We start from the raw sequence: 15,019 nt of genomic DNA, 5'->3' as shown, positions 1-15,019 counted from the left end.
GAGACCCCGCGTGGAGACCTGGGACGTGCGTGGTCCGCAGCGGGCGTAGCTCCGCAGACACCTGCTGGCCTCTGGGCTGGGAGAAGAGGAGCAAGGGTGTGGTGTGTGTGAGAAGACTGAGCCGGCGCTCCCGCTCAGCCTTTGCTGCGTTCTGCAACCTGAGGGAGACGTGGGTTTCTCAACTGCACCCTGGGGCAGGCCAGTGGCCAGGTGAGACTTGGATCAGTGTCTAAGAGCCTGCCGCGACAGGTTCCGTCAGTGTGTGTGGCAGGACTCCTGGCCCCTCACGTGAGTTTCACTTTGCACAGCGGCCGCCTCCCGCAGGTCGGATTTCTTTCCCTGGAACTTGGCTGACTGTGTCGGCATTTGGCACTCAGCGCCAGTCTGGAGCTGTCGATGCAGTTTGAGGTCGTGATTTATCTGCGCGCCTGGCCCGTGATCCCTAGGGCTGTTTTGGGTTTTTTTTTGTTTGTTTGTTTTTGTTTTTGTTTTTGTTTTTGTTTTACAGAGCAATCTTTGTCCATTTCCTTTGCACAGCGGACATCTGGACAGGATTTAGCTAACAACAATAGACCACCAAGACAAACAGCACCAGTCTGATCAACTGCTGGCTACTTGAGTAGCCAATGAACAGCCCAGATTGTGCCAGGTCAGCTGTGGGAAAAGTCTGTCTCTTCCACTGTGTTCTCTGTCCTGTCGGTGGGAATCTGAGAGCCTGGCTGCAAGTTCTCTGGGAGACAAAACAAGCTGGAGGCCAAACCAGAGCCCAGACCCAGGGGTCAAGGCTGCCCAAGCTATCAGGAACCACGTCAGACCAGCCAGGGGGAAACTCAGGGTCCCTATTCTGCCCCCTACTGCTTAGTTGCAGAGCTGAAGTTCTCAATGTGCTCTTTATACTTAGCCCTTTCAATCTAATTTGATAATGGGCTAGGAAGTAGGCCTTTTTTAGTTTCCCGGATGAGAAAAATCAAGATTAAAAAAGTTGTTTACCTAAAGTCACGCAGCTAATCATTTCCTGGAACACGACAGGCCCTCACCTGTGCATGAGGGGAAGTGGTAGGATCAAGTGCTTCAGTTTGGTCTGAATTCCAAACCCAGACCCTTCCCAGAGCAGTGCACGTGGCTGTGTGAAGTGTGGGCTTTCTTCCTTTTCGGTAATTTTTCAGTTGCCAACTCACCTAAGGCTCAGCGATCCTGCAGAATTCCAGAGTTTCACTAGTGCTATAAAATTTCCACTCCCAGCCGGACTCAGGAAGGACTCCTCATAGAGAATGGACCTTCACGGCGTGGCTCCTACCCATGGTCTGCTGGCTCAGGAGACAGTTGTGAACATGGCCACTTCACGTGACCAGCCCATGGGAAGTAAAAGGGTGAATGCTACCTTTTTTCCCCTTAGGATTGGAGATTGAACCCAGGGTCTTTTCACGGAGCTACATCCCCATTCCTTTTTAATTTTTTATTTTGAGACAGGGTCTCACTAAGCCACTAAGTTGCTCAGCCTGGGCTAGAACTTGAAATCCTCCTGCCTCAGTCTCCCAGAGTGCTGGGATTACAAGTGAGCACCACCACACCTGGCTTCTGCTCTTGAGCTTCAGCTGTGAGTCAGACAGAAGGCTCATTTAACCCCCGGGAGCCGGGAATGGACAGCAAAGCATTCCTTCCCTGGATATGGTGACAGGGTCTCTCTGGGGACACATCCTGAATGGGCCACAAAAGCTCTCAGCGACCAGGACAACAGGAGCTCTTCTTACAGTGCCACGTTGTCCCCTCCTTGTCCCCTGGTCCTGGTCTCCACCCTCAGACAGTTGGGCCGAGCCTTTTCCACTTGTTTCCAAGGTGATGCCAAGGGAGGGAGCTGGGAGTGCTGCTCCTCTGGCTTCTCGAGCACCAGGGTCAGTGTGATGGCTGGGCCCAGCCCAAGCATCCCTACAGAGCAACGATATAGATGTGGCAGGAAGATCTGAACGTTGGGTAGGCTGAGTGTCTTCCAGCTCTTTTCCTCCTCCAACCCCGATTCCATCACTCAGGCACTTGCCCTGGATCCCACAAGAGTGTGGCCCCACTGTGAGCTGACACAACACCCTCCTTGGGCTCTGGTGGACCTCTGCCCATCTTCCATTCTAGCACCTGTCTGCCTGCCTGGTTTGGGGTTTTGTTCTGTGCAATTTTTCCTCTCCTAGACTGTGCGCTCCTTGAGGACAGGAGCCAGGAAATGTAGTAGACACTCAACTGATTTACTTGGCTTCTGCTCAGGAACTGCTGTTTCCTGTCTTGTCAACCTAATGGAGACTAACTTCTCTGGCCATTGGCTTCCCCTCTGATAAAACAATCTGTTGGTATTTGAGAATGAGTGGGAAAGCAATCTTTCCACGGCAGGCTTATCACCTGCTATTTATTTATTTTGGTACCAGGGATTGAACTCGGGTCCTTGCACTTGTGAAGCAGGCACTGGAACCACTGAGCTAAATCCCCAGCCCCTGCTGCTTTGAGTTAAGATGGGTGTAAATCTAGGCTCTGGGAATGAAGAACAATAACTGAGCTGCTCTGGGCCTTGGTGTTCTCTCAGCCACACTCACCCATCCATCCCAGCTTGATTTACTCTCTACTCTTTTACTTGACTCTGTAAAAGCCTCTTCAAATGGCTCTCACCGCCTACAGCAGGAACGCCCAGAGAATCCAGGAATGACGCTGTCCCTGTATCATCTTTTCAAGGCCTAAAGCTGTTTCAAACCCTCTGCGGGATCTCCATTGCTTTGATGCCAGCGGACAACTCCTGATCCAGCAACCTTCACAGCAACCTGGTCCCTGTATGGTCTGGGTTCACCCCACTGTTCTCCCTGACACTTGTTCCAGCCACACAGCTTCTGATATTCTGAGAAGCTGCCATGCTCTTTTGTATCTTCTTTCCACTTGTTCCTCCCTCAGTCTAGAATGCCTTTCTTCTTCCCCAGATCCCGCCTCAAGATTCACCTCAAATGATTCTTCACGTGTGATGCCTTTCCTCATGTTTCTCCCTCCTCTCTTGGTGAGGATCAAAACACTTGCCTCATTTGTTGAATTCGATTCCTACTTTGATTGACTTCCTAAGGCCAAGATGGGTCTTCGGCTCCCTTACCCATGCATGGCTTGGCTGCGCCAGGGGAACTCAAGAGGGATATGAGGTAGGGCACAGGGTACCACATGTAGGTGTGAAGCCAGTAGGTCAAAGAACCACGGAGGTGGAGGAGCCAGAAGAGAGCTTGTGGGCAGAGAAGATCAGATGCCCCATCTCTGGGCCCCTGCAGGACAGCTCACTTCCTCTGGGAAGCCCACTGGAAGCCACTCCAGCAGCCCCTGTTCAGTTTCTGACTTGAACTCCCTTTTACTAGGCTGGATGGATTCTGTTCTCAGCAGCAGTCAGCCCTTTATAGGCCTTTGGCCTCACATTGCCCAGTAATTGCTCACACCCAAAGTTGCCAATGTAGAGTGTTTTTCGGGGGGCGGGGTGGTGGCCAGAGCACCCTGCTGTCCTGCAGGCCTGCTAGCCACTTCACAGTGCTACATGGGCTCCTGGTATCTGAGGACATCACTGCTCAGAAACACTGGACTCAAGCCAGGATGTGGGGGAGACAAGCAGGAATGGGGAGGGCAAAAAAGGGTCTATCCACTTTGAAGGGGCAGAGGTGCCACTGGAGTACAGGGACCTGGTGACTGCTGACTACTACAGGAACTCAGGCCAGCCAGCACCACCTGGGAAGGGATAGTTGGGGCTGAGGCAGGGATTATAAAGACCCCAGGTGGGGCCTGATTATCTACAGAAGTTTTATATCTGAAAGTGTAGAGGACATCTAAGGAAGCAACATGTCTCCACAGCCACTGTGTGCCTCCCTCTTGCAGCCAGAACAGCACTTTCTATGCAGAGCCCATGTTGTTGCCACCAGGCCCCTGCCTACGTGTCCTGCCTAGAGAGCCCTTCCTGTTTCCCTACTCACCCTCTCAGCCTTCAGATTCAACACAGGTCTCGTTGCCTTCTGTATGCCTTCTGCACACCCTTCCTGGGTGCCTGGGTCATGCTAACTCTCCTCCTTGTACCTTACTACTGGTCATTGTGTTTTCCTGCCCGAAGCTCTCCCTGAACCACTGGCTCTTCCAAGATTGGAGCCAACTCTTGCTTCCTTTTGTACTGCTTGGTCCCTAGGAGGGTTCTATGAACAGGGTGAAGAAATGCATGAATTAGGGGTGGGGTTCTGCCTACTTCTGGTTCCACCTCTGGGGAACCCAGGATCACTGCTTCCCTGCCCTGGCAAGCCCTTAAGGAGCTTTAAACTGAGTTCTGGTGCCCAAAGCATCCCCCACACAGACAAATATCCAGTTAGGCCTCAAATTCCCCGAGGCTCCCTCTCCTGTCAGGAGTCCACTAAGCATGGCAGCCACAGTGAAGCACATGCTCTTCACTTTCTCAACCATAAACTATAAAATTGGCACAAAGCTATACACACAGACACCAGTGGCTAAGCCAGAAGTGGGCTCCAGCTTCCCTAGTGCCTATATCAGTCACCCAGCATCTTACTTGGGTTGGTTAGATTAGTAAATCAAACCCAGTTAATTTCCAACCTGTACACCCAGCCACACCCTTTCTGACTCCTATCTTCATTAACTCCCCATAGTGAGCTACTCCTAAGGCCACAGCTGTTTCTGCCAAGGATTGGGCCTGAAGCCGGTGTGTGTGGGGTGGTGAATGGGTGGGAAGTGTCCCCTAACCAGGCAGAACAGTTCATTTAACAACTGTTTATTGAGCACCTACCTCTTCTAGTGGGCAAAAGGGACAAAGGCAAGATATTTTATAAAGCACATTAAAAGGTGATCCATGCTACATAAAAGAAATACAAGGTAAGAAGCATGGCAGGGGAGGGCAGATAAGTTTTACTAAGGTGGTCGCAGTGCACCTAAATGAAGGAGACACCCAAGGAGGTGGGGAGGCTGTGGCAGAGCACTCTGGACAAGGGACAACACAGGCACATGGATGCTTATTCCCAATTCTTTAAAAAATGACACTGTGGATGCAGCTCTGGCTTACAGGAACATAAAACTAAGGATTGTTGGCTATTTTGGCTATGTCTACAAACACACACACACACACACACACGCTCTCAGGAAAGGGCATAATGCTGACTTCTTAAGATTTCAAGGCCTGCAGCTCAAGACAGAGGAGGGGGTGGTGCCGCACCCAGAGACTCCTGTAGAGATGGCAGGGACATAAATATCATGTCCTTGAGGCTGCTTTTCTTCATGAGATGTTAAAAACAGCACACTTGGGGTACAATCACTCTAGCACATAATGCATATGAAAAACCAGCACAACTAATGAAAGCTAATAATGTCCACATTTTTATTTTTGGTGGTCTTGGGGACTCAACACAGGACTGCACACGCTAGGCAAGCGCACTACCACTGAGCCGCACTCAGCCCTCTCCCCTTACCAGCCTCCTCTGCTGCTTCTGTAGACATGCTGCATGCATGCATGCAAAAGACCATTCTACTATATTTTTAAGCCTAGAAGAGTATTAGAAGAAATTATGCCCAATGTTACCGGTTATCGTCTCTGTATGGGACTAGAAGTGATTTCTTCTTTTGAGATAGGGTCTTGCTAGGTTGTCCAGTCTGGCTTCTAACCTGTGGTCTTCCTGCCTCAGTCTCTCCAGCAGCTAGGAACACAGGTGCATGCCACCACAGCCACCTTCAAATAGTACATGTCAATGACATGCTGCTTTGTATAGCAGATATTTGTACTTAAGTTAAAAATAAGCCACAACACTAAAGTCTGCAGAGGGAGAAAACCATTACCAATTTCTCACGTTGCACGTCTACTTTAATCTTTATTTCCAGGGCCAGTTGCTCAGTGTCTGCACGATCATAAAACAACTCTGCCTTTTGAAACAAATCCATGGGGATTGGCCCCTGCTGCCTGTCTCTCCTTTTTGGAGGTACAGGGCTACCTTCATAAATTATACTTGCAACCTACAACAGCAAAGCAAAAAAGTGTCAATGAATTTGTGTCTCAAAGCAGATGGTACAGAGTCCCGAATTTTCCCCTTTCCTCCTCCCTTGCTTACAGGATGTGTGTATAGTAAGTACCTTTCCACCGCTCTTCACAGCTTCTCAATACTTTGCTGGTTTTTAAATGTGGGTCAGTTCTGGCTGTCAAACAGAAACACTGCCAATAGATAAGTAATGAGCCACTCACATAAGGTATGCACTAATAAAAATTTAATATCATAAAACAAATCAGAAAACAGCAATTCTTTTAAACCATTCACAATTAAAGTGTAAAGAGACAAAATTATAAGGCAGCCAGCCATGGAATGATTTCATGTATACAAAGGATCCAGAAAAGGGGACATTTAAAATCACTGTTCAGGCCACCAAACCAGGGGAACCGCGGTTATGACCCCATGTAGATTCCCAGCCTGCGGGAAGACACCACCTGACACAGATCAAAGCCGGTCTCCTTGGGCTAAGCAGCTGTATTAGGTGAGCTTATCTACAGAATTCCTAAGTAGTTGGCCAGTCCTTTCCCACAACAACAAATCTCCTTCAGGTCTCCTGGGGTGAATTAAGATGTCTCAGGAACAGGAAGATTTTATCATTGGTTTTAACACCATAGCATCTCCAATTGTGCTCTGTGGGTGACATGGAAGGCTCTGTTCCGAGCAGAAAACTTCTGATGCACAGAAGCTCAACAACTATGTTCTTGCCTTGCACTGCAGCAGTTTAAGATGAAGTGGTTGTGATTCTCAGGCTCCCAAAGGGCTCTGGGCCCAAGAGGCAGGCACAGTCTTTAGGGCTTGTGCTGTTGGCATTCAGTTGCTGTGTCAATACCTAGCTACCATGTGTGTCAGGGGCTTAACACACTCTTGCTGGTGTGTCCTCCTAGTCCTAATCCTTGAAAGAGAGAAAAACCAGGCAGTGACATTTAGAAGTAGGCTGGTAAAAAACACAATTACATTTTCTCCTTTTTGTAAGAAATGACACCTCAAAACAGTCAGTTCCTTTTTTTCTCTAGTGATTCAAAATACTGGAGCGGACTGACTGGGCTGTTTTGAACTAGGAAATAAAGGAGTAAAGGGCAGGAGAGAGAACACAGCCCATGTAAGTAGTACCATTTCAACTCTTTGCATTCCAGTACAGAACCTCTGCCCCACCCCCAAAAAAAAGAAAAAAGAAAAAGAAATCTGGCAACAGCATGCATAGGAAAACTGAATGAAACCTGAAACATCCCTGCTTTGGTGATATGAGAACAGATACGCAACTCACTGGAGAACAGGTGAGGAATAAATAGGTCAGTAGTATTTTTCAACTTCATTTGCCATTTCAGAGATCACTCTGAATCTGAAGAAAGTCTATCCCTACCAAGGAAAAGGACTCAAATTGCAATGAACATTGACTTTGGTTGTGAAGAAGGATGGGCCATGCTTTTCATCATCAACTGCATCTCTTTGGTAGCCAGTAATTCCAGCAGTCATGGCAGCAACCTAAGTATCATCAATGTTTCCAAACGTGTTAGAGCATTAAGGCATCCGCATCTAAGGAGGCAGTTTTCAACAGGAGAAAAACGGAACTGGGGGGTGCTACAGTGAGCATTGTGATGGCCTCTCCAGAGACCATGCCCAGCACGTGAGTGAGCTCTTTCTCAGCAGAGGCCCCTGCCATGTTGCACAGTTCCCTGCTGCCTGAAGACGCATATGAGCCCTATGAGATTTGTATGGCTATATCTGCCTGTTGACCAGGGTAGAACAAGCAGTTCCTGAGGCCGCAGCTTTAAGACTGGGAAAGTCCATGGCGTCTGAGAGTTGGTGAATACTGAGGTCCAGAAGGGCAGGCAAATTTGGAAGCTCGAGGGTTCAATCCTTGCCAGAATTCAAGGGCCTATCCAGCAAGATATTCCAGCCAAACTTATAAGTGAGATGGCAAGGCACTGCTGAAAGAGGCTTTGGCCAACAGAATAAATTTCTGATCACTGCACACAACATGATAGAAATTACTTCTATCGAAACCAAACCAGACACAAAAAAATCTTCCTTTGACAAAGTAAGTTTCTGGAGAGAATCTAGGCAACCATACTTCGAAGGACAAGGTGATACTGGCAGCTTCCTACGAGTCAGGTGTTACCTTCTGTTCAGGACAGTCCCTCAGACTTTCTCTACTGGGCCTTCCCTCTATTTTAACATTACATGCAATGGTTGCCAGCTACTATAAAAACTGTGTCCTACTGATGCTACTTTCTTCACTGCAGCCAGCAGAGGGCACGCAAGTTTAATTCCACAGCTGCTGGCACAGTGACAAATCTAGGAAAAAAAGAAATTACAGGCATGCTGGTTTATGCGTCATATAACACGATTTTACAAACAACTAAATCCACTCCCTTGAAGAAATCAGTTGTGGTTCTTTCTTAATGTAAAAAATGTGCTTTGAAATGGTATAGAAAATCAAAATAAATTAAGGATACAGTATTATACACTTATTTGACAAAACAGGATTTATATGGATTTTGGCAAACATGGAAAAATTACCTTAGTTTGTTAAACACTTTCGCTGTCTCAATTGTTTAAATTATCAGAATATTAATGATTATGTCAATTCAAACATGAGGAGGTGATATTTTGAGGACTTAACAAAGCTGCATTTGACACAAAAGTAAATTCTTTGAAGGCAGTGAAGAACAGAGACAATATTATCTTCATCATCACAGTTCAAGAAGTGGTTGTTCTCAGAAGTATTCATCTTACACAAGTATGAACATTGCCACCAGAAGTGAGCAGCAAATTGTAGGAGGGACCAAAGGGAAAAGTTAGGAGAAAACCGTGGGAAAGATAAATATATAAAGGACATGATTTTGAGAAGTTTTAGGCTACTGGGCAGACACTTCTCATTTATGACACAGCTAGACTTTCTTCATGCTACAGGTGTTTATGTGAGCAGGCACAATGCTCCCGTGCCAGACAAGTGCTTAGCCAGAGGGACTGCTGACCTGATAAAAGAAATACTAAAAAAATAAAAAGAAAGGACTTTGGTAGTCTTCTTTAAAAGGTGACTACAGGGCCGGGGATTTAGCTCAGTGGTGCTGCACCTGCCTAGCAAGTACAAGGTCCTGAGTTTGATCCCCGGTACTGAGGTGGAAAAAAAAAGGGTGACTACAGAGATGTCAGTAACTATCCAAATTCACTTAAAATTTAGCCTCCCTCATTTCCAAAGATACTTTGTGATCAGACTGTTCTGGAGGAAAGCCTCAGCCCAAATCTGCTAGAACTTTGTTCCTCTGTAAGAATGTGCTAGAGGCAGTTAGTTCGCAAAGGAAACTAGAAGAGAATACTCCAAAAGAGCAGTCACCTCTTCTGAAGCTGGTCCCGCTGCTGCTCCCGCTCCCCAGGATGGGACTGCAGGCTGCATTTAGAGAGGCACGTGCAAAGGAAGCATTTAAGTCTCTAGACGTCCTCTTTCAATAGATATCTCCTTTGAGCACTAGTCCGTTTTCAATGTGTCCAGCCCTTCTTTCCTGTGCTGTAATTGCAAATTAACAGCAATCACCTTCAGCATCTGAGAGTGGGTGCTGTGATCTTTTATTAAAGTATGTGACACAGATGCTAAAATACTAGTCTTACACAGTGAGAACCATGTTAAAAATCAAGGGGTGAAGTGGCAGAGCCTCTAAGAAGAAAGAAATTTAGTCTACTTACAGGACACTGTTTTCATAATGACTATTTTATTGTATGAAGCTCTCTACTTTTCCTTAAAACTAAGTTCCATCTTCCCTGAGAATAGGGTTAAGAGAAATATCAAAACTCAATACGCCAAGGACCCTTTAAAAGACAATACAAGCCTCTACCTAATCACAATGCTGCTCCTCCACTGCACACTTACTTATCCATCACTCCAGGATCGACTCTCACCTCCCTCCCAACTCTAGCAACACAGGTGGAGATGGGGAAGGCCAGACAGAGACTGAGGAGGTGAGCGGCTGGCAGGTGCCGGCTGTTCTCACTGGGTGGCAAACGGCCATGGGCTGAGGCTGGGACCTGAACATTTAATGCTGGTGTCCTACTGACAGGATGAGTGGGATGAGGCAACCCAGGACCAAGGCTGCCACCTCCAGGCGGCTGAAGCCTCTCGCTCCAGTGCCGTCGGGCTTGTGGCTGTGCCCCATTCCGCCCACCTCAGGGAGGACATGTACTGTGGCAACATAAAGAAATGTCCCAGCAGAGAAAAGCATGGCCATTCCAGTGGCGTTGACTTCTGAAAGGGCTTCTTTACTGCTCTGTTAATAAAAAGAAAGAAGAGAAAAAATTAAGTAAAGTTTGGGGTTAAGAAGAAGTCCCAGTTAAAAAACCCTCAGCAGTAATATCTGGTGTGGTCTGGGATACTAGGACTATCCTAAGGTCAGAATATTCTATGTCATTTGTAATTTATAGGGCACTTTCAAATAAGAATTTAAGAAGACTTCCAGGTGTGGTGGCGTATGCCTGTAATCCCAGCACCCAGGAGGCTGAGGCAGGAGGATCACTATGAGTTCGAGACCACCCAGGGCTACATAGTGAGTTCCAGGTCAGTCTCAACTACATAGTGAGACCCTGTCTCAAAAAAGAAAAAAATTAAGACCAATGATGTACATAATTGTTTTTTTAAAAATTATTATAAATTGATAATTTACAATTAAATAGGATATAGGGTATAAAATGGTATTAAAATTTATGAATACAATGTGGAATAATTAAACCAAACCAGTTAACATCGATTATCTCAAATATTTGTTTTTTTTGTGTGTGTGGCCAAAATATTTGAAATTTAATTATCAGGTTTGAAATATAAGCTACTATCAACAATATTCACTACAATTGCTTTTCAAAAAAAAAAACCTTCAAGTGCTAATTGAATAGGGTTTGCCTATATTATTCTTGAGATAGAACTAACAGCATAACAATGCAGACATTACATTTCAGATATTAACTTATTTATTCTACTAATATTTAATAAGTATTCTCTATGTCCAGGCTCTAGGCCAGATACTTGAGATACAGTGGTAATCAAGATGCAGAAGCTGCCCTCACAGAGCTTAGAAAGGGCTCATGTGTTAATCTTCAGACAAATAATTTCAGCCTTTTCTATTTAAAAAAGTGCATCTATGGACTAAATGATTAATTAAAAGCTTAAGCATCAGCCATAGATGCAGCATGAAAGGCCTAAGAATTATCAGTACCTTCCTATACAAAAATTAAAAAACTTGTACTGATCAATTAAGTCATATTTTAAAAGAGACTACATATTGCTCATGGAAAGAAGACCAAGCTCTTCTAGTGAATAGAAAGGGGTTTATAACAACTCATTTATTAGCAATCAAGAGATACAAAGCCTTAACAGGAACTTAGCTCTTGTGTATCTTTTAGTACAAGTTTTATTGAGTCCTGTTCCTACAACTAGGTCATTAAATGAATTGGTCGCTAAATGCAGACTTGTACATAGTACATTACAATATTCAGAACAAAGAAATGGGCAGAGGAGACTCCAACTTGGTGACTTTGCTTGTATTTGTGTACCTCTTACATACAGTACTGTAATGTATAACAGAACATAAAACTATAGCATTACACTGTACAGTCAGCAGAAATGACAGTGCTATACTGTAGAAATGGCCACCATAGGCAAGGCTCACGGTCCTGCGTCTTAAGTCTGAATGTAGGTTTAAGAACTGAGCGGTGAGTTGCAGGTCTGAACAGCATGCCTCAGTTGTCAGTCCACAGAGTGGTTAAACAGGTATGTCATTAAACAAGGAATATCTGTAGTATATAATGATGAATGAGTGGCCTTCAGGAAGGATACAGGGGAAAGCAGTTTCTCTGAACTAGCCCTGCATCAGTTTGGTTTTAAAATTTTCCTCTGATAGCCTGACAGCTGACATTTAGGTAAAACTGGGAGTTGTAGCCCAGGCAAATGGAATTCACAGGCATGGAAAGGTCCAGGCTGGAAAAGGAAGATTGCACTGGCCCTCAGCTGACAACTGACAAATGTCCCTTCAGGTCTGAAGCTGTGCTCGGTGATAAAGAACTAGAGAGCTACTGTTAGGTGAGACGACAGCTGGAAGTGCAGGAATCTGAATCACAGTTGAGCACAGCCAACGTGCTCACTCCTACTCTGCTAAAGGCTGCCACATGACTTGTCAAGCGTGCTCTACACACCTACCCGACACTCACTGCTTAACTGTCAAAAACATAAGCGTGACCGGTTACGTTATATATTATTTTGCATATTGAAGTTCTATCGTGTATTTCTACAAATATGCTTGGACCTTATGGGGAAAAGTTTTCAAATTAAATGGATAAGGGAATGTTAAATATATCAAAAGGACTAACTTGGGATTAAGATGTTTACCCTGTACAGGTTTTACTCCTTTTTTTTTTTGGTACCAGGGACTGAACTCTGGACCTTGTGTTTGCAAGACAGGCAGCAGAACCACTGAGCTAAATCCCTGACCCCTTTATTCCTGCTTTTGACCTTTAGTTTGGGAAAGTAATTCAGTTGAAAAATGTGACATAAGAGACTGTAAGTGCCAGCAGGCCACAAAGGAACTGGACACATCTGGATAAGCTGGGGCGGGTCAGACGTACCTTACTGAGTCCTAAGTACGTCACCATGGACATAACTGGTGCTGCTAGTGCGAAGACCAGCAAGTGCTTTCTGATTCGATTCCGCTCCAGGCCAGCATGCATCAAGAAGGAAACCAGCCCAAAAGCTGCCGGGGCCTGGAAATGAATAGTTATCCCTTATTATCCCTCTACAAGCGAGGCTTGCTTCTACATCAAGAAGTAATGGCATTTACCATGAAGTCTCATACCAAAGCCCGGACACAGCATGAAATCTGAGCTCTGCCTTTTAGAAATGAATGTTCTACACTAAGCAGGGATCCATTCTACCTAAGTGAATGTTTCTTACATGGTAGGAAAAGGAAACAGTCAAGAAAAGAAAACTGCTTATGAACAAAATTCCACAAAAATATAGAAATCTAGAGAAGTTAAAATATAGAAATTAGAGAAGTTAAGTTAAAATATAGAAATTAGAGAAGTTAAGTTTATATATAAAAACACAAAAAAATAAACTCTCAGTAAGAGTTTAAGAAAACATTAGCAAAAAATAACTATGAACAATTTATATTATTCTCCAAAATGAATGGGGAAAACAAAATTTCTATTCCACAAAAACATTAAAGAGCAAGAGAAATTTTAATCGTGATTATATTCATTATTAAATCTTGCTTACCTTATGGAGCATTATTGCCACAAACACAATTAACTGGACACTAGTCTGTGATGTAGAAGCTGCTGCTCCCAAAGCAACACCATCAGCTAAATTTGGAAACAAGGAAACATAAAATGCTTAAACAACAATAGCAGTGTGCTGGCTGCGGGGTGACTGGGTGCCTTAGACTCTGGCAGAGGTGGATGTGACTCTGAGAAGGTTATTTAACTTTTCTGAACCTCAGTCTTCACATCTGTAAAATGGGTTCAATAAAGCATGTATTTCTCAGGGCTTTCATGAGGAGTAAATGGGAGATTATGTAAAGAGCTTAGCACTGGGCCCAGAGTATTCAGCATGCTATTTACTTTTGCTGTTATTAATGAAAAAAAACATGGAGCTCAAAAATCCACTGATTAGATAATCAAACTGTAACAAAAGAAATGCCAAAGAATTTCAAAGGAAGCATCTCTTCATCTTACAGATATAGGCACTAGATCTTGACCCTTCTGATTTACCCTTACAGAGCGTACTGGCCAAGCAAGGGAATTTTATTAGGAAGGCACGTCATACCAGAAACATCTAGATAATACGTGCCTTTCACATGCCCTCCTCTGTTACGAGGTCTGGGTTGTGGTTCTCAAGTCTGCCCCATCAGATTTTTGCATTCCACCTCCCTCTTCTCACCGAGACTGTGATTAGACATCGGGCACCAGGGGTATTCAGTACAAAGTGCCAAGGATCTTTTCCAGACAACTCCTAGGGCAGAGGTCAGTAAACTTCCACTAAACAGCCAGGTCCCAGCAAATACTTTGGGCTTTGTGGGTCATTTGGCCTCTTGTAAACCAGTCAGTTGTTGTGCAAAAGCAGCCACAGATTAATACATAAACATGTGGGTGTTGCTGTGTTTTAATACAACTTTATTAAACCATTCTCAGCTCATAAACCCGGCACAGATACTAAACACCCTTCCCCCAAGGCTAACCCAAACCATCAAACCATTCAGTACGGATGGTCTCAGTAAACACTACGCCTCCCTGAATGACAGGAGGGGGTCCCACTGCAATCCAACCCTACCTGCAGCATGGACCACCAGACCCAGTGTGGTGGTGATTTTGGAACTGCTAGGCCTTGCTGTTTCTGGATCTGCAGGAAGAATGAAAAAGAAAGCACGTGTGAGACAGAAACTGAGTATGTGTGGAGGTAGATGAAGTTTCTGAATGTTGTTTTGAGACAGGGTCTTGCCTTGTAGATCAGGCTAGCCTTGAACTCACTATGTAGTCCAAGCTGGCCTCAAATTCATGGTGATCCTCCTGCCTCAGCTTCCCAAGTGCAGGGATTGTAGGCATGTGCCACCATGCCTAGCTAGATGAAGTTTTTGAAATCTCTTAAAAGTAGGACGTGATTTTTCCCTCACTGCTGTCTTTTTTCTTTCTGCTTCAAACACTGAAGAGTTTCTCCTATCCTGAAGAGTTGGGTAGAAGGGATTTTTCCTTTGACTCAGGCTTCTCTTGATCAACAAACTCCTGAAATGTGTGACTGCCAACTGCCTCACTTCTTCACACTCCTTAACTCTCGACACCCAGTGCCAAGTGCTCTACTATGGTCTCTGCTTCTTCCCAGACCCATATGAGGTGTGATTGAAAACTATAGTGAATATTTAGATTATTTATTGAAATTATAATAAAATACACATTGCCACCCATCTTACCTTGCTTGAACACATTTCTCCCATTATTCTGGCTACTTTCAGAAGCAG

General features: G+C 45.0%; 1 protein-coding gene and 1 long non-coding RNA gene across 3 annotated transcripts in view; one reads left to right on the top strand and one right to left on the bottom strand.

Moving 5' to 3' along the window:
* Nucleotides 1-17: 17 nt before the first annotated feature.
* LOC104877068 lies at nt 18-3,027 on the top strand. Its single transcript, XR_784504.2, has 3 exons — nt 18-210; nt 538-649; nt 2,713-3,027. It is a non-coding gene; the product is annotated as an uncharacterized LOC104877068 (long non-coding RNA).
* A 4,301-nt stretch (nt 3,028-7,328) lies between these two features.
* The window catches only part of Slc39a9 (solute carrier family 39 member 9), a 54,987-nt gene continuing 47,296 nt past the window's right edge, over nt 7,329-15,019 (bottom strand). For both annotated transcript variants that reach the window (XM_010645362.3, XM_010645361.3), the window contains exons 4-7: nt 14,338-14,406; nt 13,285-13,370; nt 12,636-12,770; nt 7,329-10,291 (exon numbers count right to left, since the gene is read on the bottom strand). In XM_010645362.3, the coding sequence (XP_010643664.1) occupies nt 10,061-10,291; nt 12,636-12,770; nt 13,285-13,370; nt 14,338-14,406 (521 nt within the window). In that variant the 3' untranslated portion in view covers nt 7,329-10,060. The remainder of the gene's footprint in view (nt 10,292-12,635; nt 12,771-13,284; nt 13,371-14,337; nt 14,407-15,019) is intronic.

This window comes from Fukomys damarensis, unplaced genomic scaffold (assembly GCF_012274545.1).
Source record: "Fukomys damarensis isolate Sample0158 unplaced genomic scaffold, DMR_v1.0_HiC HiC_scaffold_21, whole genome shotgun sequence".
NCBI lineage: Eukaryota > Metazoa > Chordata > Mammalia > Rodentia > Bathyergidae > Fukomys > Fukomys damarensis.
Note: the sequence above shows the minus strand (reverse complement) of the source record. Positions and strands in the feature narration are given on the sequence as shown.